Genomic DNA, 25475 nt, shown 5'->3' on the forward strand with positions numbered 1-25475 from the left:
AAGTTTTATGAATTATAAAACTCAATCGGTTAAGGTGATGTAAAATGAATTACCCAGAACAAAGGAAACCAAAATATTCGGCAAAGCAGTTCAAAATCAATAGACTCAATCAATTATTCAAAATTGTAAAAATCGATCATGTTCATCTTCTTGGTACCTCGGGAAATAAACGTGATAATCACCGGTTGTTTCACGCACAGTGATCTCGTGCTATACGGACGGCGGTAATTTATCTTGTCCTCACGTGCGCAGCGGGTGCAATAACACACTGTTGTATATTCGGGTCATTTGCTATTTACCCGTAGTACACACTTACTATGAAGCACGTAGGTCGCCAGCCTCATTCATGATTCGCCCATTCACCCAAGCGGAGTGATTCATTGTTACGTATTTACAAAAAGATGTTTTAAAGACAAAGTTTTCACATTTAGGAAAATAAAACTGTAAATTCACGCCCCCGCTTCAACGTTATGTCAAATGAGAGAAACATTTGACTGACAGGTTAAGTCGTTTCAATTCGATCACGCAAAATTCCTTATTTGGAAACGGGCAAAGCCCCCCTGTCGTGTCATTCTCGGGAATTGGTCAGTTCTCTTAACCTCGGCCCGCCCCCAGTTAATTGACAACACCTTTGCAATGACAGTTTGATTAGGTCACTCAAAGGTGTTTTCTTTAATCAGCTACTCAACCGTGGCGGCCTATTTATTGACCAACTCGCCTTGCCTCTCGTCTCATTTCGCTGAAACTCGGGGTTGGTGAACGTCCCAAACGGGAGAGCACTCATGACGTCAGCTGTTCAAGTGACCTTGTTCATATCCGCTCTATATAGTCCGTTTAACTCGCTTGTTTAATTTCCGTAACGCGTTTGCATAAGTTATTGTGACAAACAATTGTTACTCATCACTTTCTACCAATTGTTCAGAATTGCAATAGCTCCACCAAGCGGAGAGTGAGCGTTCATTTTCTCCCGGACTATTTTCGACCTCGGATGCTCGTACCTGTTACACGAGTAGTGATGCGGTGTGGGTAAACTCAATTTCGTGCCCACTCCAATGGTGACTCGACTCACCTCATTTCTTGCCAGGAAAACTTCGGGATTTACTGCTATTATTTTCGTGAAAGGGGAGGAAGTCTCGACTGGGAGCATTAATCAGACTCTGTTTTGTGTGATTTGAGTGAAATTTTCACCCAAAATGTCGCTCGAAAGGACAGAACGCAAGGGTTCTCAGGTAGTGCATGTTCGGGACGGAAGTGACCAAGCATTCGAGGAATTGTTTAAAGTTGTGATAAACCCTCCAGAAGATCCCACAAAACCATCGCCAGTCCCTCTTCGGATGAGAAACTTGCCCGCTTCTTTCTTCCAACAACCAGATAGTCAGAAGAACATTGTCGATGGAGACATTTCAGGGTACCCGTCCCCTCCGAACTCAGTCGCAGGAATGGCCATAGCTCACAGTCGGGCCCATTCCTCCCCTGCAAGTTTGCAGCAGACGCTTAGCGCGGCTCCACCTCTACCCCCTCAACACATGCGACAGCACAGTTACGACCTAGTGACAGATGATCAACCCTTACCCCCTGGCTGGGACATTGCTAAAACATCGATCGGACAAAGGTACTTTTTGAAGTAAGTCGGCGAAAGTTGGTAACTCGGGGCTCGGCGAATTTTGGCCGCCATGTTGGATTTGGCTGTGCACATTATTGTGAAGTTGACAGGTGATGTCGAGAAATGTTCTGTTTTAGGGTGGTTATGGGGTAACAGTTTATTTATTTCTTCCATTACTGATTCGTTGTTCGGTGATTCGTGGATGAATGAGTGTCGTAGATATGTCGTATTGGTCCGTTTTCCAAAGTTGTTTACTTTGTGTTGAAAGTTTGTTTATTCAACTGTCATTCAACCAACTTAAGTTTACGATGCACTGTTATGACTACTCGAGTGTAATACAAGTTTTAATTATATTCGACATTGTGATGATTCTGATGTAGCTTTGATATTGTTGATCAGTTACTTCATAGAACGTGGTTTGGTTTCACATCAGCTGGTATATATGCATATATGACAATTTATCAAAAGTTAAAAATCGTGAAGTTTCGAAGTAAGATAACAGTGTTTTCAAGAGATGCCCAAATCAAACGCAATCATATATGACTGAACAAGAGTGTGTGATTAAATGGTCACAATGAGGACGCAGATAAAGTACTTACGTTTGTAAGTGTACGGACATGATGAGATCAACAGTTGTGATATAGCTTGTATATCCTGTTTTATTTCCTAGTCTGTTAATACACCGATCATGAGAAGGAAATATCATAGTCATAGGTTTTGGTGTCATACTGAAATTTGTACTTTCATAAATGATCGTTGAAAATACCAGTTAGATTTTTGATGTCATACATACAATACACTTTCAGGGATTATTGAGAAAAACTAACCTTTGATATTCTGTATTGGGTAACTTGATTGTATTATGAGTCAATAAGAACAGTTACTGTTGAAGAACGAGTACTTTGTTCCAAATGTTGAACAATTTGTTGATATATTTTAAGACTTGAAAGAAGTTGTTATTTAGTATCAAAAATTGGATAAAAGTGTTATTACATAGGGAAAGATGACAGAAGTGTCAACATTGTGTATACATCAACTTTGTTGATAAAAATATGGAATATTGTCCAGTATGTAGCTATAGCATCCTGTGTGTGTGGAGAGGGGTGGTAATCAGGGCAATATTGTGCAACAAAGGTTGTATTGTGTAAGGCTTCATGCTGAGTCATACCTGTAGCACCAGCATCTGTAGATATCAAGGATATTTATGAATAATTGAAAAGAAGCAACTGTCATTTATCATTCAACAAGGTGACTGATTGTCTTGGTTCAATACATGAACATGTATGCGACATGTGTATTCTTTTCAAAAAGGTTAAAATGTCATACTATATGAGTATTATGACATATACACTATTATACGGTCAGCAAGACATTACTGTAGAGTAATATTGCGAATTTCTTACCAACGTTTTTTTTTACAAAATGTTTTGGGGAAAAAATCGTCATAAGTAGTCAGGGAAATATATTTTTAAAAACAACTACCAAAGTAACATTAATGTGTCAGTAGATGCCGATTTTGGCATCTTTGTATACGCCCGTTCATATTTAGAGTGTAAGTCGAGGAGAACATCATCTTTAATCTGTCCATCGTTGTCTTTGTTGTCAGCATCCTTGGGGATTCTGGGTAAGTGATGCTCCCCAGCAACCTATGCTGGTCGTAAAAGGCGACCAAATGGATTGGGTGGTCAGATTGGGTGACTTGCTTGATTGCATGTCATCGTACACCGATGACGTGGATCGCTGCTCACATTATCAATCACCAGATTGTCTGGTCCAGATTCAATTATATTCAAGCCCCACCATCATATAGCTGGAACATTGCTGAATGTGGTGTTAAACAACAACCATTTTCAGGAGCATATCAGTTTGTAAATGGTGGTAGATTTATTCACCAAACAAATTTAATTTATATCCTTTACTTGTTGGAAAGATACCAGATAGGAAAACAGGTGAAAATACAAATAATTGTTAATGTCATTATTTTTTTAAAATATTTGATGTCAATTTGTAAACTAACCAATAAAAGGCCTAAGAAAGATTCAAAGTAAAGGTGATGCAGGATACTTCATAATTATTGTCGTCAGCTAGTTTCTATTGGTAAAAATAGCCATGTGGGGTATTTTAGAATAATGTTGATATGATGTCAATATCAAATGGTAACTAAGGATCCGTATTTCAGTGGTGGGTAATAATGACAATGGGTCATTGAGGAAGTGTTGGATGATTGTCCCAATTGTTTTACTGCTTGATGAGTGGAAGTAGATTGTTGAGCACTTCCTGTGGGGGCAGGGAATCGTGGCATGTGTTCGCTTATTTGTATTTCGAAATGTGGAAATAGTTGGTCCAAGGATTGTTTCTGGTCAGTGGGACGATTGATCTGTGTCAGTTTGTGTGGGATGATGTTTGATAGTGTACACAAGGGAAAGGATTCAAGAACGCGGTGCTCTCTCTACAAGTTGACAGGGCGGTTGGGTAGCCAAGTGGTTAAAGCGTTCGCTTGTCACGCCAAAAACCCAGGTTCGATTCCCGGCATGGGTACAATGTGTGAAGCCCATTTCTGGTGTTCCCCACCGTCATATTGCTGGAATATTGGTAAAAGCGGCGTAAAACCATACTCACTCACTCAGTTGAGCTGAGTTCAAGACCTTGGTTGTACCTTGACTTCCAAAACTTAGGGTCCAGGGTCCACCAATCATTAATTTCAAGGGTCCTTAAAGTAAATATGAGGATCCTGTAAAGAAATTGTGTAGTGTCATGGAAGATTTTGCCAATTTTTTTTACAGGACCTCTATATTTCTTCTCAAGGTTTGGGGCGGTGGGGTAGCCTAGTGGTTAAAGCATTCGCTCGACACACAGAAAGCCCGGATTCAATTACCCACATGGGTACAATGCGTGAAACCCATTTCTGGTGTCCCTTGACGGGAGTTTGCTGGAATATTGCTTAAAGCGGCATAAAACCAGACTCACTCCCTTCTCAAGAATTTGGTACAAAGAATATTACTGTCCCAAGATGCAATATATATTTTCTCTGCGTCAATTCTATATATTTGTAACTGGATGCACATTTCTGCATCAGGTGAAACCCTGTTATATCTTCAGGCTTCATTTTTCTCTGGCTCTTTTGTGATGTTAATTTGTTCAAACTTAAAATTGGAATTAAATAGAAGTTCATTATGTTTGAAATAGATGATTTTGTGTCTTGTGCATAATACACAACACCTATGATCATGAACAACTTGTAGTCCTGGTAAGATCTTTCTTTTTTTAATGATTTATTTCTGCAGAAGTACAAAAAAAACCTGAAATAATCGATACTTCTTTTTTGTGTAAATGCAACTTGTCGCCAAACCCCAGAATCAATAGTACTGAAATATGTTTAGATGGAGAAATCATAAATTTTTAACTGATTTGTATGTTAAACACCAACACACAACTTCCTTCAAATTTATCTCTATAATGAAAAATCCAAGTTTCCTAAAACCAGAATCCTAGGACGAAATAGAGAATTGTGTTTTTTTGTAAAACGTGATACAGTTCAGGTACAGGCTGCAACATGTGTTTAGATCTCAAACATTGTGTAACCATGGAAACCACACTGCAAATCTTGGGATTTTGTAATGAAAGGAAGAGCCAGGCCCGAGTAACCTTATCAGCTCTGTTAGTGAATAATTTATATCCCCGATAAAAACACATACTCTGTCAGAAGAAGGACTTTCTTTGTCATTGAATCGAGAAGTTTAACTTTACAGAAGGATCCTAGTAGCATGAGAGCCATTTTGAAATTTGCTTTCAAGGCATATTTGTGCTGTCGTCTAAATGTGAGACATAAGATGACGGGTGATGTAGGGGACCTGGGGATATATTTGGTTTTTGAAACTTAATCTGTGAAATGTCCCGGCTTATCAACAGAATGAATCATTTATATGCTCATCTTGTCTTTGATTGGCTGAGTCTTTCTTGCCTCACTGGCACCATTCGTTATTCATGTTCAATAAGGATATACACGAGGCCTCCATTACGGAGAAAGAAATCACTAATCTCGCGTTGCTAACAACTCTATAATGTTTTGATTTAATTCTGGTTCAAGTACAACTTTGCACACTTTTCATCCTCATGAACATGACTTGAGTCACAAATTAATGAAACTGACAGATCTGTTTTTATCTGAAAGGAAAATATATATTTTCATATCAAAATACACATGGCATTTTGATGAAAAATGTAAGTTGCAATTAAGATCCACAATAGCTTGATTTGATTTCACAAACAGTTCAGCTTCATTAAATATTCTTTAAAAAAATAATATAAGTATGTATATTTATGTGCATACTGGGGATTAAAAGAAATATTTTATGAGTGAACAAGGATCAAACGTGTTCTAAGTCAGACCTTCCATTTCTAGTTGTTCGACCAGAAATTCCCATAGTCTAAGCTCAGGGTTTACTGTTACTCCGAAAGTAGTTCCAGCTGCCCATGAATACATTGAGCAGTTAGTTGCAGTGCAGGCCATTGCACTCGATAGTGGCCACTCCCAGGTGGGGAAAAAATTAATCCACTTTGATCTTATTTAACCTTTGTTTCTGGGATGCAGTTTCACAAACCTTGAGGAATTGGGGGTACCTATCCCCCCTTAATACCTTCTCCGTGTGTTTTTCTCCCTCCTGTAAACAAGTCAATTAGGATAGCCCTGGGGATCACTGTTGTGGGGAGGGTTTGAACTGTGGGGGGTCAGGTCTGCCCCTAGGGGCGGGGATTGAGTGTTGTGGGTAATTATTAGCATGTGTGAGTTAGTGCAGGATTAAGTGGGAGGGTGGGACAAGAGATAAGTAATAATTTAAAAGTTTAATGCATTCTGTAACCATGGTAACAATCAATGTTTTAGTTGAGATATTTGTTATGGAAGGTCGTCATTCAAACAAATAAATAATATAACAATCAAGTGATTTTCTTTTTTTAAACTATAAAAATAAATCATGTTCCATTTACCATGTTTATAAGGCAGTTTCTTAATGGACTGGCAAGGTTAATACTTTGCTAGAAATAATGGCGTTGTATTTGAGAGTTTTCACCCAGCTAGGTTGTTTTGATTGGTTGATGCCAGGCTCTCCGGTGTTTACGATGTTTGTGTGTACATACAAATATAGGTCAGATTCATGTCTACCTGTGTTTTTACCTGCGGTTGTTCACTCCCTACTTGACCCAGTATAGGGCCACAGGTGATCCTACCATTTACAGCTGTTAATATATTTACAAGCCTGTCAATTTGGGTTTTTCCATTTCCTTTTTCTTCAACAATATGCGTTTAATGGCAAAATTAAAATCATAATTGTTAGGTTTAAGTTGAGATTAAATTTTTTTTTATAATAAATATGTACGAAATGTTCAAAATATTTTTTTTATTTTTTTTTAAACTTGAGGAAGGCTCAGACTTAGATAGAATAAATTGTTTGAAATATTAATTTTTGTTTTTCTTTTTCTACTTTTATCCACTTTTGGAAGCCTTGAACATGGTCTGAAATAGATACCTAAAATAAGTAGATACTTACTGATTAAGATCTCTGGTGAAGTGTTGAGAGGTCAGGCTTGCAGAGTTTTGTTATTTCTAAGTGGCAGAGAGAATTAACGTTTTGGTTCAGGCTACAGGCCAAGAGATGGATTCTCAGCCTGCACGATATCTCTGGTGGATCCACATCAAAAGGAACCTACGAGATAACCTGGGTTAATTGATGGGAATTAATACCACCATTCGTAGGATAGAGGGTCAACTGTAAGTTTTCATGAAACTTGTTCTTCCTGATATCTGAAGGGTGAAATGCAGGCATGAAGATTTCAAATATTACTTTTGAATCGTAGAGTAAATGTTTGTAGTTTGGTATCATTGAGGTCCAGCTAGGCTTGATTGAGATAAGCACCATACTATCAATATGGTCGTTCCTGAAATGGTTTGTATTACCTCTTCATGAACCACCCACCCTTATCTACCCTGAAGCTTACCCTCGCTGCGGACACATGGATAGACATGGCCAGTAGTAATCCTTTTTGTGAAAACCCAGGTTAAGTGGTTTTTTTACCAATTCTACTTATTTTCAGCGATCAAAATTGGTACTAGTTCTTTAGCTCTTGCCAGAGAGTTAGGTTGGATAAGGACTTGTAGAAATTTGCTATTTTAAGGGATTTGCTATATGTTATCATTATAAGGACTAAGGGACGAAAAATGTTAGTTTTTATCGCTGATATTACACACACCAATTGTCTGATATGAGCTGCAGACTATTTGGATTTTGACACTGGTGTCTACCCCTGTATCGTCAACACCACCCCATAATTCTGTCGGACTCCTAGAGCTATCATGTACCCTGCCTAAATTTAACCACCCATTAAACCCATCCATCTCATCTTTACAATCTATCATCTACCCACAACAACCACACCTAAATACACCCAACCCATAATTCCATCCCTGTGGTCATATCGCCTTTCATCTCGTCCACCCCGCTAAATGCAAGTACCCGCCATGCCAATCCTCCCACAAGTTCCATTTCCTCTGCCACACCTACTGCACTCCGTGGCACCCATTAATCATCAATACCCTGCCAGGCACCCCCTGGTAAGGGACCCCTCTCACATGGCCGGAAATCCCGGAGAATCAAGGCCACCCATGAAGGCTTCGTTCCTGGCCCCTTATTGTTTACCGACCTTGACCCTTTCCTTGCCGCCTTCGTATGGTGTGCTGTAACCCCTGTTTGACAGCAGCCCCTCAAAGGGGTTTTAATGGGGGTGTTTTTGAAAGTGGGATGACACCATGGTCTGTAATATCAGTTTGTTTTTGTTACATTACATTTGTTGATTTGCTGCTATTTGAATCTTAAATCAGCTGCGGGATATTTTGAAAGACTCGTCATTTTTCCGTTCGTTCCAGTAATAGGTTTTCCCTAGACCTGGATGGGGTCTGGGTAATTCAAGGAGGCTATTTCTTCTTTTAAATGCAGCTGGAACTTCAGATTACCATAGCAACCCAGGATTTAATTTTGGGGATGAAAAGGGATTTATGTGTACAAAACATTACCTGTGCATCTTGTTGAACAAATATGAGAAAACATGTTTTGTGTGAAAGGGAAAAATTATATTTATTTTTTTACGAGTTTACAACATTTACCTGTGCAACCTTTTTTTTTCGCCTGACATCAGTCTTATAGTAATTCTTTCACCAGGGTTATATCTTACCAAAAATATTCCTTGATATGGAATTATTTTAGAACGTGAAATATTTTGAGAGGAACTGGTTTGGGTTGTAGAAGAGTATTATTGTTACTTAATTACTGTGACTGAAATTGTCTCCTGTCCTTTTTGTGTTTTTTGAAGAATGTAACATTTGGGTTGGTATTGGCGATGTTTAAGGGCTTTATTACCATGCAAGTTGGCCTATGGATGTCCTGCACATGTGCAAAGTTATGCACTCCACTCAAGAGTTTTTTGCCATCAACTCGACTGCAGAAACAGGGAGCTTCTAGTGCAGAACGCAGTTGTGGTAGGATCTGGTTACGCAGTGAAGATATCCCATCATTCTGATTGGACGATAATTATGTCTGCGTTGAAGTGAACTATTTCTGTAAGAGGTTTATTATGATATCGACACAGTTGAAGGAGTACTTAAAGATAAAGACTGAAGATGAGGATATCTCCCTTTGGTTTTGATAGCAAGAAAATTAGACTGTTTTTCTCAGCAGCTGTGAAAATCGGGCAATAATTAGTGAAAATGTTTAAATGTAGAGATTGTCAGTTATACTGCTTGCTCCATTTATCAGTTCCCAATGTTCTTGACCCTAAATGCTCTTAGTTTATGATCATAAACCTAATCTACTCCAGAACAAAGAAAGAGTCTATGGCTAGAAGCACATGACGGTTATCCCTGGGAAAAAGTAGTTTATCTTGTTGAAAATATATTGGCTTCTGTTACTGTGTAATTAAAGACAGAATGCTTGATACAACATGCGATGCCATGTGGGATATAATGACTTGTATTCACCAGCCAGTTGTCATAGCGATACACAGTTGATAATGTTGTTGTCTTAATCAGTTGTAGGACAATAGTACAAGTCTTGTTCTAAAGCAGTGCGATAACTTCATTACCAGGTGTCGGGGTTGTCTAGTGCGACTTTTCTCAACTGTTTAAGGTCAGTGGGGAGTGTGTTGGTCAGCCTCCACACTTCATGCTAGTCCGCTAGCCTGTGACTACTAAACTGTGCCGAGGACTAGTAAAAAGCCGATGATGGTAGTCCACGTTGACTAGTAGCATTTGAGGGCTGTAATTCTGAACCAGTTCTCAATGCTTCAGTTTTGCTGCAAATTGGAACTGAATAAAACGGACCGAAAATTTAAACATAGTAAGGGCTTCTGTCTCGTTCATAAGAAACAGACTCGAGGGGATGTGGGGTAGCCTAGGGTTAAAGCGTTCGCTTGTCATGTAAAAAGACCTGGGTTTGATTCCCAACATGGGCACAATGTGTGAAGCCGTGATATTGCAATAAGTGGCGTAAAACCATACTCACTCACTCAATACTATTTGAGGACTAAGTTCAATGAAGGTTTGAAAAAATTAAATCTCAAGATGGGTAAAAAGTTGCCAATGTGACAAAAAACTGACATCCATGCTTCCTAAGTCCTACCAACGACTGCATCAGGTGATGAATGAAAAAGGCCTTGAATTTGGCTTAAGTTGATAAAGTCCTTGAAAGACCATATCGTTTATTAAACAGGCTTTGTAAAGGCTTTGGGAAGGCCTTGAATTTTGCAACTGGTGTTAACTCTGCTGTGAAATATATATAATACAATTACTGTGTTCCTGTTTACCGGTAATTACCAGTTTTAACTGGTAAAATTAGGCTTGGACTGGTAATTCATGTGACTGCCAGTCCCTGTGGACCGGCAGAGTACCTTATAAATCTTTGTTGTTGAACAAAATTGGTGATATTCAGATAAGTATATTTTTCGAAAAAAGTCTACTTGTCTGTTACCATCAGGGTTTCCTGTTGTCTAATTTTTGTGCAAGGAAATAACATTTCGCATTGCTTTGAGGTTAAATATGTATTTGTAGTGACTTAGTCTCGAAATAAAAAAAAAACACGAGAAAATTGTGACTGAACTTTGTGTGAATGACACATAGATCTAATTGCATTTATTTGTTGAAAGTTGTGACTTACAAAAATTAGAGGGGACTGGTAATTTTTAGAGTCTCCAGGCAACCAGGACTGGCAGTTTTTGGTCAAAACCCAACGGGAACACTGCAATTATTTTTCTTTCTAATAATGTGTTATGACATCATGCAGCAAAGATTGGTTCATAACTTGATCCACAAATAACAACGACATGCTGGTGTATGACTTGGAACATTAAACATGGAGTGTATCTGGATGAACCAACGGATCATTTCTGACAATTTAGATATGATAAGAATGTCATACTACAGCACACACAGGTTTCATGGCCTTTGAAAGTGTGATCATTGCTTAATTAGTCATTAAATTGGTGGCCCAGGTTCAGTTCTATGAAAACGATGTGATGGAAAATGATACATTAGGAATTGAGAAACAATGGCCGTTTTTGGCTCGTTCATACCTGTGTAGGGTTAACAACTGCATCAAAGTGTCTTCAAGTGATAATTGTCTCAAACTTGCCTTCCTTTGGGCTTTCCTCCGGGCTTTCCTCATACATGACACTAACATGCCGTGACAGAACTGGAATACAGGGTGCCGTTGTTGAAAGTGATCTTAGCGCTAAGGTGATCGAAACTGCCATACCTTAACATGGACTTCCGACAGTCGTAGCGGTAAGGGTTACAACGGCACCCTGTTCAAACCAGCTTTTTACCCAACTCACTCACTCACTCACTCACTCACCCACCCACCCACACACACACACACACACACACACACACACACACACACACACACACACCCACACACACAAACACACAAACACTCGCTCACTTATTCTCAATTCTCCAACCCTGTACAAAAGCTTTGCGAACGCTAAGATGTCAGTATGAAATTAGCGGAAATCTGTCAATGTCTTCAAGGTGCTGCACAAGGCAGGGTAATAATGGGTTTAACATATATCAAGGGCATTTCCTCCACCATGTCAGTTAGTCTTTGAAGTGTTGACACGTTAATGTGGCACAAGGACAGATGGGACCGCCGTTGTCAGCTGCATCGCTGTCTATGAGAGGCCTCACCTAAAGGTGAAGTGGTTGTGACAGATTACTACACACCCTTCTCCATTATGCAGTGTTCTGTCGTGTGCATAAATTGACGAGGTGTGTGCGAGGGGGGATAACACAACGGTTTACAAGGGTAGTGGGTGTCGAAAAAAGGATTCATCTTGGTGATCTCATAGGCTGCTATTCAACCCAAGCCTATGTTAAATATTAGTTATAATGCCCAAATTGGATTTCTATATTTTACAATTCAGGTTAATGTATTGTTAGGGGGGACCTTCATGTGTATCCTAGGTACATCTCGATATAAAAGGGGACATGGTTGGCCGTCTTAGGCGCCAGCAATTTGCTGTGCAGAGTTGCGTCCACTTGGCACACCGGAAACCTATGATCGTGGGTTCGAATCCCGGTTCGCCCCAGTTATGTTTCTAGGATTGTCAGTACATACCTGTCCTGTGGGTTTCACCAAAACATCTGAGACCTGCATCACTTCGGGATTTCTGTCCACATGTAGCTGACATGCCGTGATATAACTGGAATGTATAGTATGATGGTATATTGCCTGGTTGACTGGTATGGTGTGATGGTATATTGCCTGGTTGACTGGTATAGTATGATGGTATATTGCCTGGTTGACTGGTATAGTATGATGGTAATTGCCTGGTTGACTGGTATGGTGTGATGGTATATTGCCTGGTTGACTGGTATAGTATGATGGTATATTGCCTGGTTGACTGGTATAGTATGATGGTATATTGCCTGGTTGACTGGTATGGTGTGATGGTATATTGCCTGGTTGCCTGGTGGACTGGTATAGTGTTGTGGTATATTGCCTGGTGGACTGGTATAGTATGATGGTATATTGCCTGATTGACTGGTATGGTGGTATTATTGGAAGGACCTACATGGAGTGACTGTTGACACTGAGGCTGTTCACCCGGCTGTCCCAGGAGTGTGGAGCTCCCTGTACCTGGTACGCCTGCTGTCGCAAACAATATGTCTTCACGCTTCACGTGAGTTTAGTGCTTCTTGCCAGGTATATTTAGCTCCCTGTGAAGTGGCTAGGCTCTCAGGACAGACGGGGGACTGTTTGTTCCCATACAAACATAGATTGTCACATGTGGATGTGTGTTGTAGGCTGAATATTAATGAAGCTGGGTTGGACCCACTCTCCACACACCGGGGTAATCTTTTCTCTATAGAGACTGTGTGGGATAGGGATTGGAGCTCTGGGTGACCTTGTCTGCCGGCTGACACAGCAGTTTTCACATACACTCCGGTATACAACCTCCAACATGCTATTACAGTACCCATATACTCCCCTATACAACCTGCAACATGGTATAACAGTACCCACATACTCCTCTATACAACCTGCAACATGGTATAACAGTACCCACATACTCCTCTATACAACCTGCAACATGGTATAACAGTACCCATATACTCCCCTATACAACCTGCAACATGGTATAACAGTACCCACTTACTCCTCTATACAACCTGCAACATGGTATAACAGTACCCACATACTCCTATACAACCTGCAACATGGTATAACAGAACCCATATACTCCCCTATACAACCTGCAACATGGTATAACAGTACCCACATACTCCTCTATACAACCTGCAACATGGTATAACAGTACCCACATACTCCTATACAACCTGCAACATGGTATAACAGTACCCATATACTTCCCTATACAACCTGCAACATGGTATAACAGTACCCATATACTCCTTTATACAACCTGCAACATGGTATAACAGTACCCACATACTCCTATACAACCTGCAACATGGTATAACAGTACCCACATACTCCTCTATACAACCTGCAACATGGTATAACAGTACCCACATACTCCTCTATACAACCTGCAACATGGTATAACAGTACCCACATACTCCTCTATACAACCTGCAACATGGTATAACAGTACCCACTTACTCCTGTGTACAACCTGCAGCATTGTGTAACAGTACCCACATGCAAACAACATTGTACAACAGTACCAGACATCCACTATACAACCTGCAACATTGTACAACAGTACCTACAGATACTCATGCATACACACTACAACATTGTACAACATGTTTCAACTATATGCTGGAGAAGGCCCTGTAAGGAGCTGGTTCTTGTGTGTGTGGTTTTGTCACATGTTGATATGTACATTAAGCTGGTAGGCACCCTTTGATGTCACCATTATTTTGAATGGTCATTCATATCGTTTGGCGTTTAATGGAATCTGTGTCTGCAGATAATTTGGGATTTTCAGATCATTCTCAGGTTATTCTCAGGTTATTTCCAGATTCTCTGAATATTCGCAGATTTTCTGATTATTCGCAGATTATTCTCTGATTATTTTCAGATTATTTGCTGATTATTCTCAGATTATTCTCAAGTTATTCTCCGATTATTCTCAGGTTATTTTCAGATTATTTGCTGATTATTCTCTGATTATTCTCAAGTTATTCTCCGATTATTCTCAGATGATTCTCTGATTATTCTCATTATTCTCTGATGATTCTCAGATGATTCTCAGATTATTTTCAAATTATTCTCTGATAATTCTGTGATTATTCTCTGATTATTCTCAGATGATTCTCTGATTATTCTCAGGTTATTCTCAGGTTATTCTCAGATTGTTCTCTGATTATTCTCAGATGATTCTCTGATTCTTCTCTTGTCATTGACATTTCATATTTACTGGAGGAAAGACACCCAGATCTTGATGACAGCATATCTTGAGGGCTTCACGCCTGTTGTGTCAGCTTTACTTTGACATAATTAAAGTGGCTAAAAACTTCGTATCTTCAAATTCTTCTAAAAAAAAATTTTTTCGTTATAATGTGGGTTGAGGCAGGACATTGTCCCATTGTCAACTTGTCACTGATTTCTCCCATGAGTTGAGACTGGTTAAAGGACTCAGCTGTGTTCGATCACAACCTCGTAGTCACAGCATTTGTAATCGTGTGATTTCCATCTATATTGACAAAGAAGTAGGTCAGCCTAATCAGTTGTGAGAGATTCAGTTGGCAGGAAAGGGCAGTAGGGCTCTAGTCATGAGCTTTGTTACTTGATTGTGAATCATACGCTGCCCTAGTGACGAAACCTCGGTTGTGACAGCTGTTACTTGATGGAGTTCACGTAGGTGCTGTGTAAAATACCAGCACAGAAGTACTGCTATACTTGACCTCAGTGTGAGACATGCAGATGTGTCTAAACAGTGTAGAATATAGCAGAGCTCCAGATAAGCTGCCTATCTGCGTGAAATACGCATCAGAAATGCAGAAATACGCAGTAAAATATAATCCAAGCGTATCAAATACGCAACAAACATTGGTGCGTATCATCAAAATATTGTGAAGTAACCCTTCGTATTCGATTAGCAAATCAAACTTATTTTGAAATTATAAACGGGCGTTCCGTCAACCTTGCCAAACTCCACGATGACAGTCACATCATGATCATTTGCCATCACACTTTCGTGTGGAAATATCGTGGTATTTTTGGGTCCTATAAAGCTCTCAAACCCACACGACACCAGTTTGCAGGGACTAGATGAATAGTGTTTTTAAATATTTAACTTAAATACCCACATGTGTAAAAACTAGTGGGTAACAGAAATTTGAATACGCAGATAGAATTACTGATACCCAATGATTTTAAAATGCATGGGTAAAATACCCACAACACCAAAAGCTTATCTGGAGCTCTGATATAGTCAAGAGTAGTCAGAATTAGTTTCAACAGGATAATGGCATCTTCCCGAGGCAAGGGAGTTAACTGACTTTAAAAAGTCCAGTTTCAACCCTTGCCGAACTAGGCAGGAATTCCTGGGCTCGATCGTAGCGACACCTGTGGTTAACGAGTTATGTCCCTAATAAACCTCTCTTATGGACCAATCAGAAGCCACCTTTTGTATCACTTGCTTTTGTTTCAAACAAAATGGCGGCACCCAGTCAAGACGATCTGATCGATAATTAAGATCTATATTGTGATAAAACGGGTCTTACATCGCAAAGTGCATCAAATCACTTGAGCTTCTTGATTAAAAACATGAAAAGACTTGGAAAATATCTGTTGACAACGAGTTTGCGGTGCACATGCTTTGCAAATCCTGCAATCGGCCGAAATCTGCATAACAGTTTGCTAACCGGATTTCGATTTCGTTGCGCGATTTTGATTGGACTATGCATAGACTCGTTAGTCCAGCCAAAATGTAACTCCATAATACCAGCCTAGTTAGGCAAGGGTGGAAACTGGACTTTTATAGTCAGTTAACTCCCTAGCCTCGGGAAGATGATCACGGGGGAGGGCGGGGCTGTTCAACTGGTCAATGAAGAACGACCTGAGAGAGTCTTGTTTGAAAAGTCGGGGATATTTGTTCTTGAAAGTTTGGAATTTAAGTGATAAATATGATTTCTGTGTATATATTGGTCACATTCATGTTTTCTGAATATATTTGGATCATTTATTTTAGATTTGGTGATTCTTTAAATGTTAATTCCGATGTTCTTTGTGATAACAGTGTGTTAAGTCAGTGGTAAAATACTTCAGAGTCTTATTTGAAAAGTTTCATTTGTTGAAAGTTTTATGTAGATTATTCCATTGAAAGTTCTGGTTTAGTTAATCTCTGGAAAGCTGTGTTCTATTTAATAGTCTGTGGAAGTTTACCAAAATTAGATATAAAAATGCAGCCATTGACAGCAGTTGGAAAAATTCCTTTTCTTTCCAAGACAAACTTTTTGTCAGTTCAGAATTACTTCCACTTGTGATGCCAACATAAAGTTTGATATCGCGAGCTACTCGATCCAACTTTCTCTGATCTTGTTTGCTAAATATAGGCATGCATTTGAGTAGTCGAGTGTGTGTTCCTCTGTGATGGATAGCTACAGCATGGTTTTCTCACAACAGCATCATCGTAGGCCGCATCATCAGCAGCTACTGTCTGCGTCCGTGCATGAACGCTTCCCTGCCATAATTAGAGAATTATCCTAGTCGCCCGAGATGGTTTTGATATGTCAAAACTCAGGTGCAGTGTTGGTCTTTGTTAACTAGTAACAAATGCATGATAGTTTTGAGTTCCAGAACAGTGTAAGGAGATTTTGTCAAGCCTGCAAGTGCAAGAAATGAAGCATGCTTGAAATTAGTTTTGAAAGTTATGGGTAGTTAGCTTGCCTTCCTATCAGTCAGTGTCCCACTTGTTCATGTCAGCATGGTTTTGTGTTGAGTGGATTGAACATTGTGTCGATGTGTTACATATGGATTGGAACAGCATGATCTTGATTGTAACCATGGTAACGTCTATGTGTCATTTTATCATGGTTTTGTTTCATATGTCTATGTTGATTTTTTTTTTTTCAGGAAACTTCATTTTGTTGAAATGAAATTTTATATGTCAGATGTAATTACTTTTTATAAAAAAAACCGGCCTGATGTAGCTTGATACATATGCATACAAGATTCATTTGGGTAGTCTAGTGGGTAGTGCATTCATGCACTGCCCAGGAGATTGGGTTCCATGCCCCAACCAAGGAACACCAGCATTCGTTATTTAATAAAATCCACTGAAGGGTGAACATGTTCACATGTTTTGGTTCCTTTCGCTAAGCACCTGAAGTTATATTTTGAAGTCCTGCTACCCCTCCTATGCTAAAAGGGGCGGTCGGGTAGCCTAGTGGTTAAAGTGTTCGCTCGCCGCGCCGAAGACCCGGGTTCGATTCCTGACATGGGAACAGTGTCTGAAGCCCATTTCTGGTGTCCCTCGCTGTAATATTGCTGGAATATTGCTAAAAGTGGCGTAAAACCATACTCACTCACTCACTCACTCCTATGCTAAAACTCCCCTACAACCTCCCATGCTAAGACTCCCCTTCAACCTCCCATGCTAAGACTCCCATACAACCTCCCATGCTAAGACTCCCTTACAACCTCCCATGCTAAAACTCTCATACAACCTCCCATGCAATAACTCCCATACAACCTCCCATGCTGAGACTCCCTTACAACCTCCCATGCAATAACTCCCATACAACCTCCCATGCTAAAACTCCCATACAACCTCCCATGCAATAACCCCCATACATCCTCCCATGCTAAAACTCTCATACAACCTCTCATACAACCTCCCATGCTAAAACTCCCATACAACCTCCGAAGCAAAAACTCCCATACAACCTCCCATACAACCAACCCATGGTAAAACTCTCATACAACCTCCCATGCTATTACTCTCATACAACCTCCCATGCTAAAACTCCCATACAACCTCTCATGCAAAAACTTCCATACAACCTCCCATACAACCTCCCATGCAATAATTCCCATACAACCTCCCATGCTAAAACTCTCATACAACCTCCCATGCAATAACTCCCATACAACCTCCCATGCTAAAACTCCCATACAACCTCCCATGCAATAACTCCCCTTCAACCTCCCATGCTAAGACTCCCATACAACCTCCCATGCTAAGACTCCCTTACAACCTCCCATGCTAAAACTCCCATACAACCTCCCATGCAATAACTCCCATACACCCTTCCATGCTAAAACTCCAATACAACCTCTCATCCTAAAAAACTCCCATACAACCTCTTATTCTAAAAACCTCCCATACAACCTCCCATGCAATAACTTTCATACAACCTCCTGTGCTATAAACCCCACATAACCAACCCACCATGCCATAACTACATACAACCCCCTTCTTCTAAACACCAGACTACTCGCCCAGGCTGTAGAAGTACTTTTAGCCTATGAGACCTATGTGAGTACAAACTGGTGTTTACTGCAACGGAATTGCAACAGTTGAAGTTGTTTGTGATCGGGGGCTGTCCTGCCAGATCAAGTCTAGACAAAGAACCGACTGGGTAACCCTGAGTTCTTGGGGAACCAGCCAATGGGCTAGCAATCAATTACAGGTAGATGGGCCGCCTTCACAATGCTTGACTTGCGCCGCTTACAAAGGATGTAGTTCAAGGCTTTGCAGCATTCAGTGTTCAATTACTTTGCAAATCTTTACAAGTTTTTTTACTCGCAAGTTTTTTTTGGGTCTCATTGAAACGACTATACAGCTTGCACTGAGGAAAGATGCAATTATTTTGCAAACTTGAACTAGAAAATACAATGTGTATAAAGTATCTATTTGTGGTTTAGCCAACCAATGACATTTTTTTCGGTTTAAAGTTTAAACTGTGTGTTGTGTATTGTCCATGTCAGGTCTTAGAGCTTTATAGATAAGAAGACAAATTCATTTGTTTATTGTTTAGCAGTGCAATTACATGCTTGCCGTAAAAGGCGACTATGCTTGTCGTAAGAGGTGACTAACACTATTGGGTGGTCAGGCTCTCTGACTTGGTTGATGCATGTCTTCGATCCCAATCACTCACTGGATTGTCAGGTCCAGACTCGATTATTTACAGATCGCGACATAAAGCTGGAATATTGCTGAGTGCTGCGTTAAACAACAAACAAACAAACAAACAAACAAACAACATGACATGTGACAGCGGTCCTTGAAGTAGTCAAGTCTGGACCAAGCAATCCAGTGGTTGACATCATGACCATCAATCCACGCAGGGATGTGATGACGTGTGATAGTGACAAGCAAAGGTTGCTAGGGACCTATATCCATAACCATAATCCCCGCAAAGTGCTATTTTGTCTATTAGGGAAAAAATCTCTATACTTAAAGCATCCCAACAAACTTAATTTGGAATTATGCAGTAAAATGTCAGAAAATGTAAAAGTTAAATTGGTCTCCTTGAGCTGAAGTCATAAATTTGTGTATGACCATTTGAAAACTACTATTTGAGCCACTTTATTACTGTGTCTCTGTTTAGGAGATGTAATGGTGGTTCTCAAACTGAACTTTTTAAGTTTATTCCACTTTTTAAGTGCTCAGTTTGAGAACTCTACCATTACATCCTCTTAACAGACTTGCCTCCAGAGCCTGTATAATAAACAAAGTTAGTTGCCTGGGAGAGAAACCTTCATGAAATGCTTGATTAAGCGTAACATTTCAAGTTAGAAGACCGCCTCAGCATACACGGGAAGTAAATATCAGAGACCCACAAACCAGAGCTGTGCTGGAGAAATTAGGGGTATCACTTTATGTGTGGGTTATTGCCAGACCAAGTTGAGTTGGCAGTGACCGACTTTGCAGAGGTTACTCTTGTCTGGCAGCGGGCCAACTTGTAGATACAGCGCCCCCTACTGGTCATGTGGGTAGGTAATATACAAAACACTAGACGTGTGTTATGGCGCTGGTCTCTCATGGACTGGAACGTGTTCCCAGCGCTGGATTAGTGCAGCGGTGAATCAGGCAGGAGTGTTTTATAAATGACATAGTGTACTGGGTTGGCGCGGGATAAACAAGTGATTGTTGTTGTGAATAAACTGTGTTATTCTCCACTTGGCTATCCCAGCCAGTAGTGCAGGCAGGATATTGGATTTATGATTCCATATAGCTTAAACTGCTATTAAGATGAGCAGTTTTAAAAGGGACTCTTTCAAATTAAATTTATGTTTACCAAGCCATAGTTTGTTTACATTATAATAATTATGTACCATCCTGGTTAATATTTAATAAAGAGAAAACATTATTACTGATACGGATGATGATAGTGATGTTTTTGGGTTTTTTTTCTCATAAGTGTAGGAAAATATATATTGACCTCCATCTCATCATGACACTGCTCTTACCCAGGGCTGAATTCTAGAATTTCTCATTTAAAATCTGGAATTAGATTTGACATTTCAAAAAATAAGCTTAATTACATTTATCTCATGCTATTGAGGTGAACCGGTCCTTTTGTTAGTCGAGAGAAAGCAGCATGCGTTACAGGAACTGTACTCTAGTTGTTTGGGAAGCAGTTTCCTCTCTATGGGATACGGCAGTTGTATCCCACCTCTGTGTATCTCCATCTTTCCAGGTTATGAAAAGAAGTAAAACATTGTTTTTGTGAAATATAACTGTTTAGAATAAATCTGTGGCTTCCTCGGTCCGTAACAGCAACGGAGGGTGGGATACTAAGTATATAGCTAGGAAGTACTCAATTAGTCAGATCTGAGCGTCATGACCTTAGGGGGTCATCGGACCACGTGTGTCCTATGCTATTTCTGTAGTCACTATGTTGAACAGTCATCACCTACTGATGATGTAGTTGGAACTTAGCAATGGGTTAAGACTATCATCAGTTTGTGGCTGATCTAAAGGATATTTTTCAAAAACTGTTGTCAAATTATTGGAAGACTATTACCAAATATGAAAACTTTTTGCTATGTTCTACATTTCTTCAAATATTTTTAAATCGGACTCATTCTGTATTGTAATAATAGCATTAAGATTTATTGAAACAAATTTTTTAGATTCAAATAATCTTACTGTCATAGGTAATTGCACATTACAATTCTTATAAAACCTTAAATATTAGTAACTAATTATAATCAATGATTGATTGGAACAAATTAATAAAAAACGATAATAAAATTTATCCAGAACGAATGATCAGTGATGGAGCCACTATCCATTTCGAACAATAATATCTATTTTTGTTATTCCTGCAAAAAATCGACCATGTAGGAGAACATTTTTAATCAAGGTGAAGTCCACAATGACTTATAGAATTACCTTCCTTAAAATACTGGTATTGTTTAAAAAGGTTTAGATTTAAATAATTTGTAATTACTAGTTAATTTTTGTTAGAAATTAAGGAGGGTCCTTGGATTGGGTTTGTACTAATATCATTGGACTGTAGAAACCCCTTAATAACATTCAACAGACTTACTTAATAACATTCAACAGACTTACTTAATAACATTCAACAGACTTATGATAGGGGCCCCTTGAATTTGATGCATATTTAGGAACACTGAATTGCAATTTACGTGTACTTAATATGATCCCACACACGCAAAGTGCAATAAACTGCATGAGTGCATCATGGGGTTGTTTATTAAGGATGAATCTCCCCATTAATTAGGAAGCACAATTTGCATCTGGGGTAGGGTCCACACCTAAATCCTTTTCACTATCAGGATGTCCCTGTACACAGTCCTGGGTGGTGGTGTTGACGACGATGATGTCGGATGCCCCTGACACAGTCCCTCAGCCAGGTCACATGTAGTTCCTGGTCGATGTGATCTCATTAATCCGTGAAACACCTGGAGACCCCCCACTTCTCCCAGGTGTGCTTGTCATAAGTGAGACCACCTTGGAGGGTCTGTTGCCTTGAACCAGCTCAGTCAACACGCTTGTGTATGGTATAAATCAGTGTTATACCACGCTGTGTATGTTATAACAATTTTTTTACCACGACTGTTCTGTGAAGTTTTACGATGTGTTTGTACTGTGGATCAAGCAAAGAAACCAAAATGTTTTAAATCATGAAATTAGGGGGGACCTTGTCATTATTTTAATGGATTTATGCTCCATTGTTCTATTTTCAGTCAGGGCTTCGAAATTTCTCCCCTGACACTGTATCTGTAAATTAGGGAGTTGGGTAACTGCGAAAAATTGATCACTTTGTTTTTTGAGGGAATATTAGAAATAATATTTGTTTGTTGTTTTTTTCTTCTGTGTGTTTAAGAGCAAGTATCTTTAGTTCAAATAATATTCTTTCCAAAACAGGATGTCTTAATTGTACACAAGGAACACAACAACGCCACGGGGATGCCATACCATGTAACACTGTACTGGCTTAGTATGGGGCCCTTATAAAAATTACTTCCAGATTGGTCTAGTTGTTTTAGGAGCGCTTTTCTTTATATAGGGCAAATATGGTAGGGTAGATATGCAGAATTCTCTGTGTGGTTATGTTACACACAAGCATTTAAAGTTTTGAATACGATGAAAAGAGAAATGATCTGACTGCCAATAGTTTTGAACTTAACCAGCAACAGGTGGCGCTGTCTTTTTATGGAGCCTCATTGTGGTTCTATATCCTATTCCTGTATAGACCGCCTCCGTGGTCTAGTGGTAGAGCGTCCGCCCGGAGAGCGGAAGGTCCAGGGTTTGATCCCCGACCGCATCATACCAAAAGACGTTAAAAGATGGTGCTTGTTGTTACCCTGTCTGGCGCTCGGCATTAAGGGGCTAAAACAAGGACTGGTCGGCTCGGAGGTGGTATACTGTGTCTGAGTGGGGTATTCATGTTAAACTGCGGCATGGTATCTCAGTGAGCTAGTACTATAAATCGGCATCAGTCCAGACTAGTACAAGCAGCCACACAAACACACACACGTACATGCACGTCGCTATATAAGTGCAATAATCTTGGACGCGACGTTAAACCCCATTTCACCTCACCTCACCTATTCCTGTGTAGTTCCCTTCAGGTAGCAGTGAGTACACTCGGTGCAAGAGTTTGGCAAGGTAGACTGTGTTTACATGTGTTCTACTCTGTTGCCAATAATTGCAAAATCAGGATCTTGTTTACGGACATATTAAGGATGGCAGAAGATTCTTACAAGTAATTAACTAGGGATGATCCTTCGTGCAGTGGGATTTCTTAGATAGGTAGAAAAAAAGTACCACAGCTGTTTTGAGGGTCTATTTGCAATAAAGTGTCTGTAAAATGATGTTACATGGCATGGGAACGGTTTTTAAGAAGTTTATGTATGAGAGATTGAATTAGGTCCATGGCATGAAACTTGGTGAGTGTGAAGTCCTACAAGGGGATTGGTCGGACAAAATGACGTATCGTTTACACTGATTTAGCATGTTTACAGGGAGGGCTGAAAATGGGGCCCTCTATTTTTTTCTTTGTGGGAAGTTCGTTGATTATGACTCACTCAGCTGTAAGTACTCCAGCATTATGACAATGGTCTGTAAATAATCAGTCTGGAAGTTGACAACATCAACACCGAGCCACACTGTTGGAATAGGATGACACACATCAGCCTATACAGAAACCTCATCAGGTCTTCAGCAGCCCATGCTTGCCGTAAAAGGCAACTCTGCTTGTCGTAAGAGGCGACTAACGGATCGGGTGGTCAGGCTCGCTGACTTGGTTGATGCATGTCATCGTATCCCAGTTGCATGGATCGATGCTCATGATATCAATCACTGGATTGTCTGGACCAGACTCGATTATTTACAGACCGCCGTCATATAGCTGGAATATTGCTGAGTGTGGCGTTAAACAACAAACACACACAGAAACCTGATTATCCAGTCAGCCGCCTCACATGACAAGCCGAGTGATATCCTGGTAATAAAGGACAGACCATTTCATCATCAGTTTTTTTCCCTGTAAAATGATAGCCAAGCCCCAAAAATGTTTTTTAAAACAATACTTAAAATTAGGTCAACCCTAATAAGTGATTTGATAGCCTGATATGCAGGGACAATAAATAATTCATTCACAAAAATAGAAGTTGTTAAAAATTCTGTCCAAAGTCTTTATATTTATAATATTAGGCCCCTCATTATAAAAAATTGCCTGAAAAGTCACATGTCTTCCTTACTGTTGATGAAGCTTTTGATCCACACTCTATGGGCTTACCTGCCAAAGAATAATTGGATATTATCTATAATAGCACCAGCGTATTGTTTTGTCGCCGTAGCGCGGGGTGTTGGTGGTCAAGTGGTTATAAGGGGACAAGCGATTGGAGATTGTGATTGATGGGTGGTGAAGAAGAGTTCACTCAAGGGACATTACTCTGCACTACATTACTCCTTAATGCACAATTAGACATTGACAATACCAGTGTCCAAAGACAGGGATTTATCTGGGCCTGCTGAGAGGCTGATCTCCGACCCCAAGTCCCTGCAAATGTCAGTGAATACTAAAAAATTGGAATAGGAAATTTCCAAATTAATGTTGTACTGTAATAACTAATGTTATGGCTCCTAACAGGTGACTTGTATATCAGACTGAGTGCGTCGGTGAGTTGACTTTAAAGCTGCGTTGAACAGTATTCCAGTTATATCAAGGCACTTACTGTGGTAGGAAAGCCTGAAAAGATGCAGGTCTCAGATTTTACCACTTTGGGTATTTCAGACTGGGGATGGGGCTTTAGTCTGAGGGGAGGGGGAGGGAAGGGTGGTTCAGACTGGGGGATGGGGGTTCAGACTGAAGGGAGGGGGAAAGGGGGGTTCAGACTAAAGGGGAAAGGGGGTTCAGGCTGGAGGAAGCAGGAAAGGGGGGTTCAGGCTGAAGGGAGGGGGAAGGGGTTCAGACTGGGGATGGGGGTTCATACTGAACTGAGGGGGAGGAAAGGTTGGTTCAGACTGAAGGGAGGGAAGAAGGTTCAGACTAGGGGAAGGGGTTCAGACTGGGGGAGGGGGGGGTTCAGACTGAGGGAGGGTTCAGACTGAAGGGAGGGGGAGGAAAGGTTGGTTCAGACCACAGGATTAGGCATGGCAGTCAGCAAGGTTTAAGGAAAGGGTGTGGTTGGGATCTCAGAGGTGGCAGGAACAATAGAGGGTTCAACCTCGGAAGACCCAGATCAGATAGATGGCCAACTTTTGACCCTGCTGGGAAGCCGAGATGGTCAAGGAGCCTGTGCCTGCCAGTCCAGATCGTCTACTGGGTGATCTACAGGTGTAGCCGGGGCTCTGGTTTCTCTAGCCCCAGGCTGTGGCCTTCTCTACTCACTATCAATCAAAACTTGGCCTCGGCTGATAAACTGGAAAA

The 25475-nt window shown here is 40.2% G+C and overlaps 1 protein-coding gene across 3 annotated transcripts in view; it reads left to right on the plus strand.

Moving 5' to 3' along the window:
* The first annotated feature begins 1005 nt into the window (after positions 1 to 1005).
* The window catches only part of LOC124144040 (transcriptional coactivator YAP1-like), a 50160-nt gene continuing 25690 nt past the window's right edge, over positions 1006 to 25475 (plus strand). The window contains exon 1 of one of the 3 annotated variants that reach the window (XM_046513257.2): positions 1006 to 1624. In XM_046513257.2, coding sequence (XP_046369213.1) covers positions 1194 to 1624 — 431 coding nt within the window. In that variant the 5' untranslated portion in view covers positions 1006 to 1193. The remainder of the gene's footprint in view (positions 1625 to 25475) is intronic. The other 2 variants (XM_046513258.2, XM_046513259.2) reach the window with 2 other exon arrangements.

The sequence above is a fragment of the Haliotis rufescens genome, unplaced genomic scaffold (genome assembly GCF_023055435.1).
Source record: "Haliotis rufescens isolate VD_foot unplaced genomic scaffold, xgHalRufe1.0.p SCAF_52, whole genome shotgun sequence".
In the NCBI taxonomy this organism is placed as follows: domain Eukaryota; kingdom Metazoa; phylum Mollusca; class Gastropoda; order Lepetellida; family Haliotidae; genus Haliotis; species Haliotis rufescens.